At 40.0% G+C, this 19,617-nt stretch overlaps 2 protein-coding genes across 2 annotated transcripts; both read left to right on the top strand.

Moving 5' to 3' along the window:
- The first annotated feature begins 2,784 nt into the window (after window positions 1-2,784).
- On the top strand, window positions 2,785-11,908 carry LOC141809811 (putative ATP-dependent RNA helicase DDX5). The gene is made up of 13 exons (XM_074697013.1): window positions 2,785-2,992; window positions 5,838-6,018; window positions 6,131-6,227; window positions 6,329-6,462; window positions 6,680-6,745; window positions 6,926-7,067; window positions 7,580-7,740; window positions 8,223-8,395; window positions 8,510-8,620; window positions 8,730-8,791; window positions 8,877-8,936; window positions 10,396-10,617; window positions 11,089-11,908. The coding sequence occupies exons 1-13, from the start codon at window positions 2,952-2,954 to the stop codon at window positions 11,541-11,543; spliced, it is 1,905 nt and encodes a 634-aa protein (XP_074553114.1). The 5' UTR covers window positions 2,785-2,951; the 3' UTR covers window positions 11,544-11,908.
- Window positions 11,909-12,798: 890 nt separating this feature from the next.
- On the top strand, window positions 12,799-19,336 carry polg2 (polymerase (DNA directed), gamma 2, accessory subunit). The gene is made up of 8 exons (XM_074694568.1): window positions 12,799-13,532; window positions 14,646-14,751; window positions 17,112-17,217; window positions 17,337-17,522; window positions 18,046-18,183; window positions 18,463-18,543; window positions 18,674-18,774; window positions 18,885-19,336. The coding sequence occupies exons 1-8, from the start codon at window positions 13,058-13,060 to the stop codon at window positions 19,048-19,050; spliced, it is 1,359 nt and encodes a 452-aa protein (XP_074550669.1). The 5' UTR covers window positions 12,799-13,057; the 3' UTR covers window positions 19,051-19,336.
- Window positions 19,337-19,617: the final 281 nt, after the last annotated feature.

Genomic DNA, 19,617 nt, shown 5'->3' with positions numbered 1-19,617 from the left:
TACAGTATCTATTTGTTAAAGGTTTATGACAGCCGGTCTCTGAAGCTTGAACATGATCTGTGGTCTCAGGTGAGCTGATTGTAGTAGGAACAAGCAGAAGTCCACACAGAGACAGAATCTGACTTCCTGTTTCTTACTCTTCCTCTTTTTATGCATCTATCTGTAATACAGACCAGAACACCTATTTCATCAGGCGTCAAATCAAACATCAAAAGACTTCAGTTGGCTTGTTAGTGTGTGGTAGCTGTAAGGAAATGTCAGTGGATTTATACTCTAAACCTAAACTTAGTGATACTGGTCTCTGTCATGAAGATGACAAGGACAGTATAGTGAACATCTATGTCAGTGCGGAGAGCCTGAAGGTGTATGAAAACCCCTGGGTGGAGGGCGCGTCCCAGAATATACAAGAACCTGCAGAGGCTCAGAACTCAGGTAAAACCATGGCACACATTGGAAGTGATTTTCCTGAAAACATGAAGGTGAAATATTATTTTTCATTGTCTCCTTAGGTTGAGATATAAAGTAAAACTAACCGTATATTGACTTTATCTGTCAAGCGTCAAATCATAAGTCTTGTTGGAGGACATGGACAGACTCTGTATGTCGAGCTGTTTTGTATCTTCTCCTTCTCGCTGGGATCATCGCCCTCATTTACCTCAGCGTCCAGAGTGAGTTTTTCCTGATTCTCTTCTAGCTAATCAAAGTACAAAGAGAGAAATACAGACCTCAGTTTGTGATAATAAAGCATCATGAATACTCAGTTCCTGTATCGCTTTGCCTCCTGTTACAACAGTGAAAAATGACAAAGCCAGATGGAGAAGTGAGAGACGGAAATTATTGGAGGAGAAAAACAAACTTTTAGCCAGTGGCACTGAACTCAGGAGACAAAGGGACCGTTTGTGTAAGCAGTTCTGTGGTGAGTTAAATAACCATCTGTATCATTTTGTGTTTTTAATTCCTCTACGAGTGGGATTTAAGTTTCCCTCCTTGAGACAATGAGCTACACCAAGTTCACAGACCAGTGATTTTTCTGCCATTACTGTACACATAAGATATGCAGACATGATAGTAAGGTATAGATAGATAGATAGATAGATAGATAGATAGATAGATAGATAGATAGATAGATAGATAGATAGATAGATAGATAGATAGACAGACACTTTATCTCGGAGGAAATTCAAGGTAAAGTTAGAGCCGACCACCTAAGAGTCTCAAATTATAGAGTGGATGACAAATGAAGCAAGTCATAGGATTTACTCAGATCCAAACCATGGTTCCTGTGTGTCAAACAGTTAAAGTATGGTGAATGTAAGCTTGTTTGTTTTTTATTTTGAAAATACTTTGGTCCACACTGAGGGGCAACATTTGGAAAGTACAAATGAAGCCCATGCGGAAGTGCTAAAAGTTGCTGTTCATCAAGAATCCGCTTGAGGCTGGCTGCAGAAAGACAGGAAGTCACGTACACACCCAGCCATATAAACTGACTTTTACGACATTAAAAAGCACATTTACAGCCTGATTAGCTTTATTTCAAGGGTCAAGATTTGCCTGCTGCGTGTGGACAAAAGTTTTTTTTAACATGAAAGAGGGAGCAATATTCGTTTTTTGAAAATAGGCTACCAGAGTACATTGTGGACAAGGCCTTAATGCTGGCTGACAGGTGTGCTCCTAACACACCTGTCAGCCATAATAACTCATCTATAGGGATATGCCTCTGTCAGCCACCAGATGCCGCCATTTCAATCCCATTCACAACAACAGAGTAGTGCTTAAACATGATGCACAGATTCAGTCAGGAAGTAAAGCGTCTTTGCGATTCTGACTTAAAGTTTTAAGGAACTTCAAGTTAAACATTTAGTGGGTCAGTTTTTGTTTATGTATTTTACTATTAGTAATCGTGAAAGATTAAATTGTACATTGTTTTGGGTCTGATTTACATGTCTCCCTCCCAAATGCAGAGAAAAATGCCAAGATATGTACAAACCTGTGTGGGCCTGAAAGTCCTTGACACAGAAGGGAACAGGATGGGATGCAATGATTAGACACCGCTGGACAGAAATCTGTATGTGTTGGAAGTGAAATGTTTCTGGGTTGATATTACATAACATGTCTGTAAAGGTGCATTGGAGGTTATCATTATTTTATAACTTTTTTTTTTTTTTTTTATCTTTCCAGTGTAGTGTAATCTAAGTACCTTTAGTATGTAATAAATATTAGAACACATTTTTGGAAGATGAATTAAACAAGATGTATATTGTGTTTTTGGGTTTTGTTTTCAATTTTGCATTAACCACATGTAAATTTTATTGTTACAATAAAAACAATAGATTCAAAATGGAAATGTCCTTGTGTTGTTATTATGCATTTCTCTTTTAAAGGGGCTGTGAAGAGTTTCTAAGTAATCTTGCAAAAGTCTCCCTTCTAGATACAAAGTAAGTCTACATTTTCATAATGGAGCACAATTTTTAACATGCATAAATAAAATAATAATAATAATCAACAAACAACATAATGCTTTGTGCACATAAGTTGCCAAAATCTATGCAGACTGAAAGTTCTCCGGCTTTAACCCTGACTATTTGAAAAAAAAAAAAAAAAAAAAAAAAAAAACTACTTTATACATAATATCTGGAGATGAAAAAAATCGTTATCTCGGGAGAGCGGAGAAAAATATTTCATGAAATCATGGCCTTTGAGGGCTTCCGTAGCATCACACTCAGTGCGAAATAAAATAGTGCCACTGCCACGGGAATGCCGGTGAATGCCGCGCATGGATACAATGTTATCCGCCGTGAGTGACTTCACATCCGTCCCTCCCCACAGATCCTGGTCTGCCGGCATTTTCTTTTTGTTTTCAGCCTCGAACTTTAGCCCTCAGACCAAACATCTGAGTTGTTGACCGGCCAAAGGGACTCAGACAGATTCCTGCCACACTCCTCTGCTCCACAATGCCTGGGTTTTCCGACAGAGATCGTGGCAGAGATAGAGGGTGAGTCAACTGACAGCTCCCTGTTCCGTTAGCCAAGATGATTAGCCTAGCATCAGGATGCTGTCACGGCTGTCTTTTCGGAGCCGTTTACTGTTCATGAACGTTCACACTCGCTTTTATTCATAGTCTCTCGTGTGTTTAAATTTCAAAACTGTTTTATTTCTGCAGCAAGCCCTGAATTTTGTTTCCGTAATGCTTGTCGTTGCCGTGCTGATAAGAGGTAAAATGGCAGCTAACGCGGCGGCTGTGTGGCTGTGAGTGTATGTGGCTGTGTGTGCGCGCGCGCGTGTGTGGCCGGGCAGCTAACACGGCGGTGAGCTCGACATCTGTGACGCAGTGGTGTCTCCACATCTGACACGAAGATTTGTGTCGCAGAGGCCCTATTTATTTTTAACGACCCGTTTTCCAGCGGTGGTGTCGGCTTGAATGTCTCCCAGGAAGGAATTGCGGAGACCGGCTTCCTTGTTTTAGTAGGCAGGGCAGGTCCATCTCCACGGACGGGTCCTACATGTCAGTTAGACTCTGCAAATACAATTTCACCTATCTACCAAATCGATATATAATACGTTATAGGAGGGACAAAAACTTAGATTTTACAGTTTGCTCGGTTTATTTTGTTTAATTTAACAAATGTCAGAAAAATGTGTAATTAAATTATTGTCGTTTTTATTGTTGATATGGAAAGTAGCAACAGTGTTTTGTATTGCACAGTCACTTGTAGGTTTTAGCCGATTTGTTAGTTTCATCTTTTACAAAAGCAGTTGATATGATGAGACTGACTCAGGCTTACATGACTTTTTCCATACACACAAAATAGCATCTCTGAATTTGCTTATTTTGGGTTTTATTTAAAGGATAAGTTTGGTTAATACAGCTTTAACATTGTTTATAGAATGATGTAGAACAAAATACTCACCCAGAAGGTTTTCCTGATCCAAGCAGTGCTTCGGGAGATATTTAGATCCAAAATTGTGCAGCAGACGTCTGTATAATGGGATCCATTGGGCATAGACAGTGTCGCTCCTAAAACTGCATTAATCAAAACTCATGTTTTTCACCAATATTCCATCTTGGTCTGCTCCGGGTTAGTCCTCTGCTGCAGTCTGTGTCACTCCAGACAGCGCTGTGTGGCTGTACTGACCTCTGAACTGATGAAGACTGTCATGAGTGACATAGACTGCAGCAAAGGACTAACCCAGAGCAGACCATGATGGAATATTGGTGAAAAACATGGGTTTTTAGACGATTAATGCAGTTTTAGGAGCGGCGCTGTCTATGCCCCAGTGGACCCCATTATACGGACGTCCGCTGCTCGATTTTTGGATCTAAATGTCTCCCGAAGCACTGCTTGGATCAGGAAAGCCTTCTGAGTATTTTGTTCTACTTCATTCTATAAACAATGTACAAGTTGTATTAACTGAACTAATCCTTTAAGTGAATGGGGGAGACTACAAACAGTGTGGAAAAACAGAGTTAAGGTGCATCCTTATATACAGACACTCCTACAGGAACATCACCTGTTGCATTTCAATCAGGAGAGACTTATTCACCAAAAAGAGTTATGAACAGATTTAATGAATAAATGCAAAAGGAAGTTTGACGGTAAGACCCCACCACGCGTAAAGAAAAAAAAAATCAATGTAGGGGGTACGATGACGTAATGCATTATGAATATCCCCGATGAAGTCTAGGGATGTCTTATACAGATTTTTTGACTTCCAATCCAATCTGATTTTTTCATGATATGTTTTGCCGATATCGATAAATCCTGTCCTCGTTGGGTGAATCTGTTGTAAATGACAAAGCATATTAATAGCATTTAAGTGAGCCCTGTTGGTACCTCCTCAAAGAGAAGTAGTCCCACACAGCGGACATGTTTGCAATGTGGTTTCATTTGCAGCAGTCGTAAAGCGAAACGATGCTAAAAACATGTGAAAACTAGATCAGTCCTGATCATGTTACAAAATCTTATGCTATCTGATCCTTCAAAGATAGCCATATCAGCACTGATACCGATTAGCGTATCATATCAGGACATCAATAGCGGAGTCTAGAAACTGGTGGTGGTAAAACTCTTGAAGAGGCTGGATCTTGAAGATTCAGTGAGGACTGCAGGGATGAGCAGAAGAGCAAAGAACTGAGCAATGCAGACTGGAGGAGCACACGGGGAGGGGGAGGGTTGAGACGTGAGCCTGAAAGACAGTTGATGAGCAGAAGAGGCGACTTTTAAACTTTGACAGCTATGTGACGATTGCCTTACAATTGCTGACACGCCCTGCTGATAGCAAGAAGTAAAGGAACAGAAGAGTGTGAGCACACAGTCTTCCTGACTGAACTTTCGCTAAGCTCCATTTCTTTTGGGCAGTTCCTATGTAGCTTCAGTTACATTAAACTTTCCAGTACTGCTTTGTGAGGCCTTGCTCACAGTTGATTGTGTGGCAGTACCATGGCACAGAGACATACTGTAAATGAGGCTCTTCGATCACCAAACTGGTGATAAGGGGAGGGCCAGGAGACTGACAGCAGAGATGGATTAGTGGAAGAAACGTCAGAGTGAAGTGTCAAGTGTTGCATTACATCGAACACGACACTCAAAAGATTGTGTTTCAGATCATGTAAAAGTCTCCAAGGCTGCTATTTGTTCATTTTGTAAAAGCTGTGAGTAGCACAGCAACATATGGCTCGGATGTCTTCTTTTGTCCATCTTACTGTCAAAAGACTCCCTGGTCTTAAAAGCCATCACAGATAAGGAATTTGAATCCATCTAATGTTAAATAGTTTCGTTTGATGAATTAAAAAAAAAGTTACAAGCAAAAATGCTTCTGCGTGTCTTCTGAACAAACAGGTATGGTGGAGGACCTCCTCGCTTTGGTGGTGGTGGAGGAGGCAACAGGGGCGGACCTCCTCCCGGGAAGTTTGGCAACCCTGGCGAGAGGCTGCGTAAAAAACACTGGAACCTCGATGAGCTTCCAAAGTTTCAGAAGAACTTCTACCAGGAACACCCAGATACTGCTCGGAGACCACTTGTAAGACTTTTTGAAACAACCCCTCAACCCTGAAAATGCACTCCTCATTTATATAAGTTTCTTTTTTTGTGTGTTGATATCAGTCTTATTAAATTTCCTCTTCTAATTCCAGCAAGAGGTTGAACAATACCGTCGAAGCAAAGAGGTGACTGTGAAAGGCAGAGACTGTCCAAAACCTATTTTAAAATTCCACGAGGCTGCTTTTCCAAGTAAGTAGGCTTCACGCAGTAATCTTGAACAATCTTTTACCTTTTTCCAACAGTTGTTGAATTATATTCAGCAATGTAAACTGCATATCTTACTTCTGCAGGCTACGTCATGGACATTATTAGTAAACAAAACTGGACTGAACCAACACCCATCCAATCCCAAGGCTGGCCGGTCGCTCTGAGTGGCAAAGACATGGTTGGCATCGCTCAAACTGGGTCTGGGAAAACCCTGGCAGTAAGTGATGTGGTCTCATATCAGGATTATTATTTTTACCTGTACATCTCAGTGAGACTGGGTTCATTTCACTTTTCCCTAAAGGAAACTGAATGTTACAAATAAAATAGAGACCATGTAACATCTTGAAGCCATACTTCTTGTGTTGTTAAAGATAACTTCTCTTTGGGTCATATTAAAAACAGATTCCTTCTTCTTTTTTTGTCTCTTTCTTTAGTACCTTTTGCCTGCAATTGTGCACATCCAACATCAGCCATTCTTGGAGCATGGAGATGGACCAATAGTAAGTAAATATTGTGATGTCTTTAAAAGGAAAATACATTTGAGGAATTTCAGTATGAGAGCAAAGGGCCAAATTTTCTTTCCTTCTACGCTGAATTTGAGTCATGTATGTAGTGTATGTATCTTAGATGTAAGAATCGCAGTCTAAAACAATAAATCTAACTCCTGCTTCTCTCCGCAGTGCTTGGTGCTGGCACCAACCCGTGAGCTGGCTCAGCAGGTGCAACAAGTGGCTGCTGAATACGGCAGGGTGTCTCGTCTCAAGAGCACCTGCATCTATGGGGGAGCTCCCAAAGGACCTCAAATCAGGGACCTTGAAAGAGGTGTGCTGCACGAGTTGTTCTTTTCTCAGAGGCCGTTTACACGACAATGGTTTTAGGATGAAACGCAACACAGAAACTGCGTTTTAGCCAACCTAAAGTGCAAACTTTTGAAAAAGGCCTCAAGAGTGGATTTTTTTTTTGAGACACTGCTGCCACCGTTGCCGTATAAACAGCAAGCCAGACTGTCTTTCAACAAAATGAGCATCTGTTTCTCCACTTCTGCTCTAAGCATTCACCAACACACCAGATGATTGGCTCAACTCTACTTTGGTGTAGATCTCCCAATAGCTGCTCCCAGACAAGACAGTTATAGCACCACATATAGGCCTGGCATGCTTATTACAAGGTCTTCAGCCCCTCAGTGTTTCTGTGTGAACGCAGACTCTTTTTTTCTCTGCATTTTTGCGTTTTGAGGTAAAACATTGCCGTGTAAACAGGGCCTCAGTGCCCCGTTTGTGCAACTCTTCTCTGTTTTCTTATGTTTGATTAATCTTTATTTTTTTCTTATTCAGGTGTTGAGATTTGCATTGCCACCCCAGGTCGCCTCATTGACTTCCTGGAGTGCGGTAAGACTAATTTGCGCCGTTGCACTTACCTGGTGCTGGATGAAGCCGACCGCATGCTGGACATGGGATTTGAACCTCAGATCCGCAAGATAGTGGAACAAATTCGGGTAAGTTGAAGTTTGACAGTTGATAGTGTCTCTGTGCGTTTGAAAAAAATGAAACCTTATCAAGTGTTTTTGTCTTACTTGAGGTAAAAATTGTCTTTTTACACTTGATATGAGCCACATTCAACTGGTCAGTCTATAAAAGTGTCTTGTTTTAAGTTATTTAAGACAAAAATGAGGTCTGAATTGCTTGGAACAAGTTAAAAAAAATCTGCCCATGGAAATATTTGCTTAAAAATTTGCTCAAAACCAGAATAATGTCTTAAAACGGGTAACTTTTCTCTTGTTCCAGGTTTTTTTTTTTACATGTTATAAGCAATTCAGACCTCATTTTTGTTTTTAAACAGCTTGAAATAAGACATTTTCTGGAGAATGTGGCTCATATTAAGAATAAAGACATTTTCTACTAAAAGTAAGACAAAAGCACTTGATGAGATTTTAATTATTCCAGTGTTAAACATAGTTTACTTTTCTGTCTTCCTCAGCCAGATCGTCAGACCCTGATGTGGAGCGCCACCTGGCCAAAGGAAGTCCGCCAGCTGGCTGAAGACTTCCTGAAGGACTACGTGCAGATCAACATCGGTGCACTACAGCTCAGTGCCAACCACAACATCCTGCAGATTGTTGATGTATGCAATGACATGGAGAAGGAGGACAAGTGAGTGGACTGCACCAACATTTATCTAAATGTTGGCAACTCAATGTATCTGATGAAAAACTTTGGGGGTTTAAGTCCATCAGCTAAACTTTTTTTTTGCCTCTTGTCTGTCAGACTGATCCGTTTGCTTGAGGAAATAATGAGCGAAAAGGAGAACAAGACCATCATCTTTGTGGAAACCAAAAGGCGCTGTGATGAGCTCACCAGAAGGATGAGAAGAGATGGGTAACGATCTCCTTTTATCTCCACGGCTTTGCCAAATGGAAACTGTTCTTTCCTGTTGCTCCTACTTCTTCTTGGGCTCTTTGTTAAACATTTAACCTGTCTGTCACAGGTGGCCAGCTATGGGAATTCATGGAGACAAGAGCCAACAGGAGAGGGATTGGGTCCTTAATGGTGAGACAGAATAAAGTGCACAGCAAGTTTCAAATTGAGCAGTTTTAGAAGCAGTGGTAATTGAATTTTTGTTCCCGCCCTTCAGAGTTCAGGTATGGCAAGGCCCCAATCCTCATCGCCACAGATGTGGCCTCCCGCGGCTTAGGTCAGTATGATTTCCTGCAGTTTCTCTTTCTTATCAGTGTTACACTTATTTTAAAGAAAGTGGTTTTGCTTTCTTTAACTTTTCTATGCATTTTCTGAGTTTTTCTCACCTTAAGGTGGAGTCTTTGTGGCAGGTGCTAGGCATGACAGTCCCAGGCCTCGAGAGGGAGAAGGATGACATATTGGAAGTGCTCAACTGGCTTGCCACCCAGTGGGCCTAGAGAGGTGAAAGCTCTTGTGTGCCAGTGATCTTCAAAAGGCTGTGTGGCTAAGCCTTTGTCTCTGATATGTTGTTGAAATACACACACATCTGTTCTCTGTCCATGGATTTCACCAGACAAACGCCATCCAGCTGTTTCCAACTCAAACGTAAAAAAAGACATGCTTGATGTTGTGACTTTCGCCTTGCATGCTGTTGTGTTACAGAGCGCTGTATTGCAAGTCACTTGTTTGAGATTTGGAAAAAAAAAAAAATTACCTTTTGGAGCTCATACCACATGGCATGGGTGCTTGTGAGCCTGTCAACACTTTCAGTTGTTTTCTTTTCCCGTCAAAGTGCTGGATTTTCTTGAAATGGAGAGAGCAGTTTGAAATTTTTTATTTGTTTCTGAAAATTGATGAGACCTGGCACATGTGTTTAAGGGGTAGTGGGAACACCTAGTGAGAGGAGACAGAGAGTGAGACAGCTCAAACCAAAGTTCCTCCCTCGCCTGCGTTTTAAAGTCATGTCGAGACCTGCCAACGAGAGACATTTTCTCAAGTGAACACTGGCTTCTTGAAGGATCTTGCCTTGATGAGACTGATGAAGTGGGTGGGGGAATTGTTGTGTGCTCGGCAAGGGGTCCCACAGGGGTCAATGCTTGGGCCTTTTATGTTTTTTTGAATGGGGCCCCTGCTCAAATTAGTACTTGGTCTATTTTGTCTTGGCAAGACGTGCAGTGCGGCCTTTTAATATCAAGCTTCTTTTGAGAGTGTACTGGGAAAAACGGACCTGCAAAAAGTACCACACATTGGTCCTATATTGGCACATGAGGAGGCCCCAGTGCATTTCGTGGCCCAACTGCATAGAAGCTCCTGGATGTCACTTGACAATTTGTGGGGGATTTCGCTGCCTTGGGAAAGGACTAGTGAATGCATACTCCTTTATGGTAAGCCTTAAATCCATTTTTTTTACTCCCTTGGTTAACAAAAGGGAGAGTGGGGGTCTTTTGGATCATTTTGATTCTGGTAAGCAATTGGAGTGTGCATCGTTTCTCTCTTCCCACAGTAGTATTCCCATGGAGTAGATGTATAATCAATCATTTTTTTGTTTTAACACGTTTTCCTCCACAGCCTAACCACCTCTTCCTCCCCTCAGCCTTCACAGCTGCTAACTTTTCCCCTTTGATCTGGCTGTTGTGGTGTGCAAAATCCTGTGTGGCCTCCATGTTTTGTTTTGCCACACTGCAACACTTTTACAGATGTGGAGGATGTGAAATTTGTCATCAATTATGACTACCCTAACTCCTCCGAGGATTATATCCACCGCATTGGACGCACAGCCCGCAGTCAAAAAACAGGCACAGCTTACACCTTCTTCACCCCCAACAACATGAAACAAGCCAGTGACCTTATCTCTGTGCTCCGCGAGGCCAACCAGGCCATAAACCCCAAGCTGATCCAGATGGCAGAGGACAGAGGAGGTAATTTTATACATCGATAAACACAAGAAAATCAAAAGATGCTTTACAGTGACCCAGAGATGTGGCTTTATTTCTGTTTTTGTGTCATTTATTTATAAAAATGTGTCACTAATTTCAGAAATTAAATACAAAATGCACATGGCTCTCTGGTCTTTGGCCATCTTCAAGTAAAATCAGATACCAAAACCAGCTTCAACCTGATATAACTGACACGATAAACATTATTTCTGTATTTTGGGGTTTTGTTTACACCATTTTCACAGGATCACAGTCTGTTAAAGCCCTCTGTAAAACAACAACCTTGCTGTGGTCATGCTGATGCCAGCAGTATCAATCTTGGCTTAAATTCACTTACTGACCTTCTGAGACCGATTTAAAGAAGATATTATCATCACAGTGATGATGTTGCTATGGTGAACACTCATCCCTCCCTTCATCTGTTTTTTTTTTCTCCTCCTTTTCCTCCTTCAGGTCGTGGAAGGGGGGGAAGAGGTGGCTACAAGGACGACCGTCGGGATAGGTATTCTGGGGGTGGGAGAAGCAACTATGGGGGCGGTAGCTACAGGGACAGAGACGGTGATCGAGGGTTTGGCAATGGGCCCAAGAGTGCCTTTGGTGGCAATAAGGCCCAAAATGGTGGCAACTATGGGGGTAACAGCGGTAACTCCGGCAGTGGCTACGGTAACAACAGTTACAACAACAGCAATGGACAGGGTAACTTTGGTGCTCCAACAAATCAGGTGGGTGCCTTTGGTAACCAAAGCTTTCAGGGTCCCCCTCAGTTCGGGGCCATGCAGAGGGCTGCTCAGAACGGCATGAACCACCCTCCTTTTCCATTTAACTCACAGCCACCACTGCAGGCCCAACAGCCGCCTCCCCCGCCACCAATGGTGCCCTACCCCATGCCGCCACCCTTCCCTCAGTAGATCTGATGTGCACACAGTAAATGGAACCAACATAATTTTCGTTTAGTCCTGAAATCTTCCAGTATGATTATTATTGCTATTATTATTATTATCATTATCCTTTGTACTGTTTGACTTTGTTTTGCTTACAGCCGGGTTGGAATTATTCAGAAACACCCAGAGCATTAATGGAGTCGTAGACACGTCTCACGTGGAGCAACTTTGGTTGCTGCACTGTTCCTTGAATTATTTTTGTTACATTCCTCAGTAATTTATTTTTACTAGGTAATGCAGTGCTTTCAGTTTGTGGTATGTCCAAAGTGATGTTATAAAGATCATATAAAAAGGGTGCGTGTTGGCCCTTTTAAATAAAATCAATAAAATTGGACCTTGGTGCTGTGTTTTCTTTGGGAAATTTGGATCACAAGAATATTTACAACAGGGTGTTGTTTTAATGTGGATCTTTAAGAATTCACATACAAAGGTCTTGGCATAATTTCAACATTATTCCCGACATAAAGCTTAAAGGAAAATGAAGATGGTGACATGCTGAAGTTTGTACTGACTCCCTGAAGATGAGGTGAGTTGTAAGGAGCATTATGCCACATAACTGAAGTGTGTTTGATTTATTTTATTTTATTTTTTTTTTGTGTGTGTTGTGTTTTGCACTACAGGGCCATCATACAAACAGATAACAGAATAAACTTGAAATCAAACCTTAGTGTAGACAATCCCAACAATGCAAAACAAAAGATGACACAGAAGACTGAATCAAGATTAATTTCAAACAGAAAAATGAAGTGATGAAACAGATGGGTTTTTGACATGGGAGGACAATTAATACAAAAAAAAGTAAATGAGATTAAAAAAAAACAGGTGTTGAGAAAAGATATGGGATTAAATGATTAGATGAAGAATATTAAATCAATAATTGAAAAAAAATAATATTATAACTGAATTAATCATTTAAAACACATTTTTAATGGGCTGATTTTACTGACATTACTTGCCTTTTCTCCTCAAGAAGGTTGTTCCCAAAAGGATTGATAAATTATTTACTGAATAGATAAAATGGGTAAATCTACAAAGCACCATTACCGTCAATGCAAAGCACTCAAGCATTAAATACATTTAATTTTAGTTAAGTTTAATTTTTAAAACCTTTTCTTAATTAATTTTTTTTAATGTAAATTTAATCTAATTTTAAAACTTAAATGAGTTTTTATGTATCATCATTTTTTTATTATTTCGTCTTTTTCCGGGAAGCTGAATGTATCACGTGACGTAAAGTGCGTAACCCGGATGTACAATTATCCTCACCGGATCAGTTTTCACGTGCGCCTCCTGTGAATTTCAAACAGCACATCGTTGATTCTCTCAACATGAGACACAACTTAGTCTTCTTAATTAGATCGTACTCAAACTTTTCCGAGAGGCGGTTTCATGTCAGGTGGACTGTCCACGACCCGCAGAGTGTCATGTTTTGGTTTTGAGTCTCGGATCTTTACCCTTGGACCAGGTCGGGACTTCTCATTATGTTGACTTTCTGTGTCACAAACTTCTTATCGAGGCGTCTGTCAGTTTTGAGGACTTCACGGTGCATTTTGGCGCTGCAGCTCACTACATCACCAAATCAGGATCTGGATCAGATCAGGACTCTGCTGCAGCTCTGTGTGGGCAGGTACTTCATTTCACCTGGAGATGTTAATGCAGAGCTGTTTCAGCGCGGGATGAGCTGCAGTTACGGACCTCTGGGCATGGAGCTCAGGAGGAACCTGCTGGAGCAGTGGTGGAGCTCGGTGACCCGGGGTAGAGCTCAGGTCTTTGGGATAAAAACTCTGAGCAGCACAGTGGATGCGGATCCAGACAGACAAGGACAACTTAGGGTTGTTGACTGTGAACATATCAAGCAAATACTGAAAGAGAAAGACCTGAGTAAGGAGCTGCTCATGCAGAAGTTACAGATGCTCCTTCAGAGATCTCCTAAAGTGAAAACAAACTTATTTCAAGGTAAAACTCTGAATTACATAAACAAAGAAGAAGTTTCAAAGTTTTAATTTTTAAATCTGTCACACTTATACTGTACACTGAGTGCCAAATTATTATCTAAGTTCCTTTTTTGAAAACATTTTAAGTCATAAAGTGAGTATATTTCTTCTACCGTGTGGTTAATGTAATCCTTTGAAGTATGATTGTCTATATTTATATGCAGCAAAGTAATATTATCAAGTAATATTTTCTACACCTGAAATTCAACAAAAACAACAGTATTCTTTAGAATTGTAACTATTTCAAAATATAACATGTTTCTTATGCCCAATGTAACCTCATTTCCTTTCACTGAGGCTCAGAAGTTGCTGGTCAACTAAATTAAGTTTCTGATGTCTTCTCTGCATCCCTGTATGAACCACTTTTGAGCTATGTTGCTTGCCGTCATCCTCCGTATTACTGACAACAAGTTATCAGTAAGGCTGAGACTGGGTGAGCAGGCGTTTCAGTTCATGAGATAATTTTCTTTTTAGGGCTGAGATGCAAAACAGTCTCAGGAAAAACGTGAAGCATGTGACGGTGCATCATCATGCATGAACTTTTGTGTCTCCTCACCTAGTCTTTTGCACCATCGAAGGAGAGTACCTCTCAGAATTCACACCAACATCCTCCTAAACCATGAAAAGAGCAACAGGTGCATTGGTGTAGTTTCTCCAGTGGAGGTCTTGTCTTTGCCTTATGGACCTTCTCCACTTGTCTTAGCGCCCTACTCCCATTAGACCTACATCACTGATCCCCACAGCTTCAGAACTGTCCTTACTGTTACCTGAAGATGGCGACAGTTCCCAGCTTAGTGATGTTCAACAACCTGTTTCTACTCTGGCTCTTTTGGTTGTACCTTTTCATTTAGCAGACCCTACACAAGCAAGAAAGGCCCTCCTGACAGTCTGCTTAGGTCACCTTTCTTGCCTCAAAGTTAAAGAAGACTTGTATAATAACGTGGAAATCCTATACACATGGTTTTTGATAGAAGATAATATTAAGTTTTGTATATTCAAAGAGAATTAATTTTATTAAAGCACAAGGCTTTGAATTCATCACACACAACATTGATTCAGACCAGTTTGTTCTCAGGTGCCTTGGAGCAGTTTGTCCCCTCGCTTGAGCTGGTGAACCGGAAGCTTCCTTTTGGCCTGGCCGAGGCTGGTCCCTGTTTCCAGCCCTCAGATGGCTCTGGTTGGTGAGGTTTCATGTCCAGTTTGTCTATTGTGGAAAACATGTCTGAATGTGGTATGCATGCCTGAATAGTTTCTGTTAATATCACTGACAAATGATAGAATACACAAGAAATGAGTTTAGACAGAAGCAAAGGTTGGGACTTTGTCACGGTAATTACAACGGATTAATTACGGAAGAAACGCATTTTATCCCAGTCTGTTGTTGCCAAACAGAAAACATAGAAGATTTTACAGTGGGCTCAACATGTAATCATCAGTCCATCAACTGTAAATGGTCGTGTTGAGCACAGACACCAAAGATGGTCCGCAAAGCAAAGTTTACAAAAAGTCCTTAAAAACCTGAGCTGATTACTTTAGCATAGTGAACACTGTCTGCTCAAAATGCAATTGTGTTCCTTAAACTGTACTTTGCATTAAAAAGTATATTTCATTGATTATAAAAGTGACTTTGTTGTTAAAGGTCATGTATGTGTTAGCTATTCACTCAAATCTGTTTAAACTGAAAATGTTGCTTCTCTCGTCAGATGTTGATACAAGATTAAAACTTGATTATTTGTGATTGTTAATTCACAAACCTCTAATTCCTTAGAATTACATTTTTATAAAGTCCTACCACCCATACAAACTGTAAAGGATGGCATCAACTTATCCACTCATTATTTTGGGCTACCTTATGGAGTGAGCAATTCATTAATAACTAAAAAATATATGTCACTGTAGAAATGTAAACTACAGTTATTGTAATTTAAATTCTTGACTTTTTGTTTACAAACATTAGCTGTATAATAATAATAATAATAATAATAATAATAATAATAACAATAATAATAATAATAATAATCTATGGGAATAAATTAAAAAATAAATAAATAAATCATGTTAACTTCACAAGACAGAGTTCAAACTTCAAGCTATGAAGTTCATTTCTTAGTGGTTTTCTCACTTTATCTGGGAACTAAAGAGTTCGTATGTAGCTATAACTTCTATGTAGAATTTGCTGTCACTGTAACATTTACTGTTTTATGAGCCCCCTTTCAGGAAATTTAATCTTTTCATTGATGTTATCTCATTCTACGCACCAAAGATGATACACGCAGAAGCTTAAACATGCATTAATGGCGAGGCATCAGAATGAAGGGGAACCTGTCCGGCTGTCAGCCTGGTTTTAAAACTTACCTGTACTGGATGAATGTTGGGATTCCTCTCACATACGGAGGAATTTTACATTAAAGGCACTCTGGTGACATCAGTGAGGGCTGCATCCCACTTTGTTTTTGTATCTAGGGGCTGTTCCACATTTGTCCACTAGAGGGCAGTAAATGACTTTGGGTTTCTGGGGCTAAATTAAAAAGAGAGTTCCTGTTGTTTTTCACAGACTTGTGGTGGAGTATTGCATTCACTTGCAAAAAAAAATCCTGTTTTTATGACGTAACTGTCTCATCAAAACAGGAATTTATTTATTTTAGAATTTCCTGTTTTTATGAGATACTGTCTCAGAAAACAGGATTTCCCATGGTGCTCAGCTGCATGAATCGTTGCATGTTTTTGTCACTAATCAGAGCTGTGGGGTTAATATAGGTAAGGTAGGCTTTTTAATGTGTTTTAGTGAAAAGTTACATGTTTCATGTTTCTTCATCGAGATCACAATTAAAGATTTTCAGGAATTTCTTTCCTATTTTTACGAGATGGTATCTTATGGAAACAGGAAATTCTACAATGAATAAATTCCTGTTTACATGAGATAGTATCCAATAAAAACAGGAAATTCTTCAATAAATTCCTTTTTTTTTACAAGATAGTATCTCATAAAAACAATAAAATCAAAAATAAATATTTTCTAATTTTAGGAGATAGTATTTAATTTAAAAAAAGGAAATTCTACAAAAATTCATTTTTTTACAAGATAGTATCTCATAAAAACAGGAAAATCTAAAAAAAAAAAAATTGAATCAAATTTAAATTCTGAAAACTTATTTAATACTATAATACATTTTTTATTTTTTTATGGTCTTGTTTTTTTTACAAGATAGTATCTCAAAATAACAGGAAATTCTAAAATAAATTAAAAAAAAAAAACTGTTATTAAGAGATAGAGTTTGAAATGCTTTATTAAACCCTGAGGGGAAATTGTTTTCTAGTTACCGCTACTCCTTCAAAAAGCGTTAAAAATACAAACCTCAAAATAAGAAATTATGATAATTTAGAAATGACAAAAAATACAAATAATAGAAATTATATTTTTAATTATGTCGTAAAAACAGGGGGATTTTTTTATTGTCGGGTGAATGCAATACAGCCCCGTACAGACTGATATTGTTTATAATTTCAGTTAATCTGAGTATGTGGGCGTTTTTTCTTCCAGCCTTGCTGAAGTTACTCAGACGTCTCTGGTGTGGTTCTGCTCTGCTCGTACCTCCTCCCAGTGGCTGGATCACTGGACGAGACTCAGACTGAAGTGGTGGAGAAAAGTGAGTACTGGAGGAAATATTCCTGAGTATCAAGTTGCACGGATGGACCTTTCAGAGCTTCCTCTCTGCTTGTGTTAAAACATTTCAAAGCTTTAAGTCACCATCCCTTGTCTTTCCAGTTTGCCCTTTCTCCGTCAGACTTCAGCAGCAGCGACGTTCCTGAGGAGGAGCTGGAGGAGGCAGCGTCTCGTGGCGTGAGGATCTCATACAGCTTCCCGTGGGGCCAGGAGCCACTGGAGACGCTGTGGAGCCGAGGAAACACCGAGCTGCTGCAGACTCACAGAGGAGAACGGTCCAAACTACAGGTCAGGCTCCTCTTATTTAAGAAGAGACGTCTAATCAAAGTGTTGTTGATCAGAAGCTCCAGGGCAGGTGAAACGTTCATGTTTGTGGCCTGTTTGTGGGAACTCTAAGGCACCACGTTCATTAAAGAGGGGGTATTGCGCTTTTTTCGGCTTTTTCTGTCTGATACCACAGAGTAGCTTTACATGATTTTCAGTTTTAAAAAATTACCTTTTTTTTATTTCTCATTGATGTTTTAAAGCCTTTTTGCAGCCTCTTTACGAAACGTTTTAACTGCCCTCTTTAAAGCTTCCTGCTCCACAAACCCCCTTCCCTCTGATTGGCCATCAGTTTACAGGTTTAAGAATTTCTCCAACATATGTAACAGTTTGAAAATATGCTTGTTTGTTTTGGACATCCAGGAAGAAAGCAGAATACCCCCTCTTTAATGTGAAGCTCCAGTGGTTTTAATAATTACTTGCAGCTCTTTTACTCTGCTGTCACCTGTCCGCAGTGCAGTTACATGCAGTGTTCGCTGTCTTTCAGTGTCGAGATGGTCGCAAGTCCATTCCTCATGTGATTTCTGTAACCGCCAATATGGACCGTGGAGTACTGGCGTTTTTATCCAACTCGCTGCAGCAGTTAAAGAAAGGAGACAACAAGCAGAAGCTGCAGCAGAGACAGGTGACGACTCACACTGTTTTTACTCACATATTTACACCAACAGGGACATCTATCCAACCAATCTTCATTCTCCAGAGAAGAGCAATAAGGATTATTAGAAGAAGTCAGAATAGAGATCCTTCAAACCCATTATTCCACAAATTGCAGTTGTTAAAATTGCATGACATTACTACAAATCATGTACAAAGCTCATCAGTAACTGTTACCAAGCGACATTCAGAATTGCTGTCAGGCGATTGTTGGAATGAAATAAATCAAATCAAATCAAATAAATTTCAGGTTCTGAAGTTACATCCAGTGTTGGCTCCGGTCAAAGTGGCTCTGGACATCGGCAGAGGAGCCACTGTGGAGCTGAGGCAGGTAAGAAAAACTTGTCTTTTCCATATATTGTCTTTTTTTTGGTGTATTGTTTTGGTAAAATCTGTGAATAAACTCGTAAGACAGCTGGTCCATTATTAAATGAAACTCACTTTGAAGAATTTCTTCACAGGTTTGTGAAGGGCTGCTGCAGGAGTTCATGGAGGCAAAGATCTCTGCGTGGCCAGGCTACCTGGAAACTCTGCAGACATCAGTGGAGCAGCTGAACACAAAGTAAACGTCAATTCATCAGCACAATGGAGGCAGAAGCAGTTTTTTTATTTTTTCATATCTGTGTTCCCGTTGGTGTACGCAGACTGACGTGTCGTGTTGATCCGTTTCAGGTATGATGAGATGGGCGTGCTGTTCAGCGTGGTGGTCAGTGAGAACACGCTGGAGAACGGCCTCCTACAGGTCCGCAGCAGAGACACGACCATCAAAGAGACCATGCACGTCTCTGAGGTCAAGAAGTTCCTCTGCAAATATATTTCTGCTGCAGACAACGTTTGAGCGTTTGACCCTCCAGGATGCTGCGCTGCCTTCGTTTGCTGTTCGTCAAACCAACATGCTTTTAAAAAACATGGAATGTTTGCAGCGTCAGACACTTTAATGTATTTGCTCAATGTGCTGTTAAAAAAATTAGATAAATGTTTCATGTGTCTTCTTCTCTGATTTGCATTGAAGTAAAATTAAATATCTCTGTTACATTTGTTCATTTTGATGTCTGGTGCCGCTAAAGGCATAGTATTTGAAAAATAAAATAAACATGACATAAAGCAGCTGATTACATTATATTTAATGTCCCATTCAACATGCTTAAACTTTATTTTATCCCTAGGGTATAAATGCATAAATGCACCTTCTAAATACTGACAAAATTTTATTGGTATTCTCATTTAAAATTGATCTTCTGTTTTATTTACAGTCCAAAAAAAGTCCAATAAAAAGACTAAAACTTTGGATTTGCTGCAGACCTCTACTGTCAGAAGGAAGTGACTTAATGATGGATGTGAAGTTAAAAAAAACAGCACTGTATTGAGTTAAAGAGTTTACAATTAAATAAACTTGAAATTGGTC

Source organism: Halichoeres trimaculatus, unplaced genomic scaffold, assembly GCF_033239565.1.
Source record: "Halichoeres trimaculatus isolate MK-OKI-2021-1 unplaced genomic scaffold, fHalTri1.1 fHalTri1_scaffold_2, whole genome shotgun sequence".
NCBI classification, from domain to species: domain Eukaryota; kingdom Metazoa; phylum Chordata; class Actinopteri; order Labriformes; family Labridae; genus Halichoeres; species Halichoeres trimaculatus.
The sequence above is the reverse complement of the archived record's forward strand: the minus strand, read 5'-3'. Positions and strand labels throughout refer to the sequence as shown.

Coding starts and splice junctions, on each gene's coding strand:
- LOC141809811 (XM_074697013.1), top strand. CDS start 2,952: ATGCCTGGGTTTTCCGACAGAGATCGTGGCAGAGATAGAGG. Junction 7,741..8,222: donor AGATAGTGGAACAAATTCGG/GTAAGTTGAAGT, acceptor TGTCTTCCTCAG/CCAGATCGTCAGACCCTGAT. Junction 8,396..8,509: donor GACATGGAGAAGGAGGACAA/GTGAGTGGACTG, acceptor CTTGTCTGTCAG/ACTGATCCGTTTGCTTGAGG.
- polg2 (XM_074694568.1), top strand. CDS start 13,058: ATGTTGACTTTCTGTGTCACAAACTTCTTATCGAGGCGTCTGTCAGTT. Junction 17,218..17,336: donor GACTGAAGTGGTGGAGAAAA/GTGAGTACTGGA, acceptor TTGTCTTTCCAG/TTTGCCCTTTCTCCGTCAGA. Junction 18,184..18,462: donor AGAAGCTGCAGCAGAGACAG/GTGACGACTCAC, acceptor AATAAATTTCAG/GTTCTGAAGTTACATCCAGT.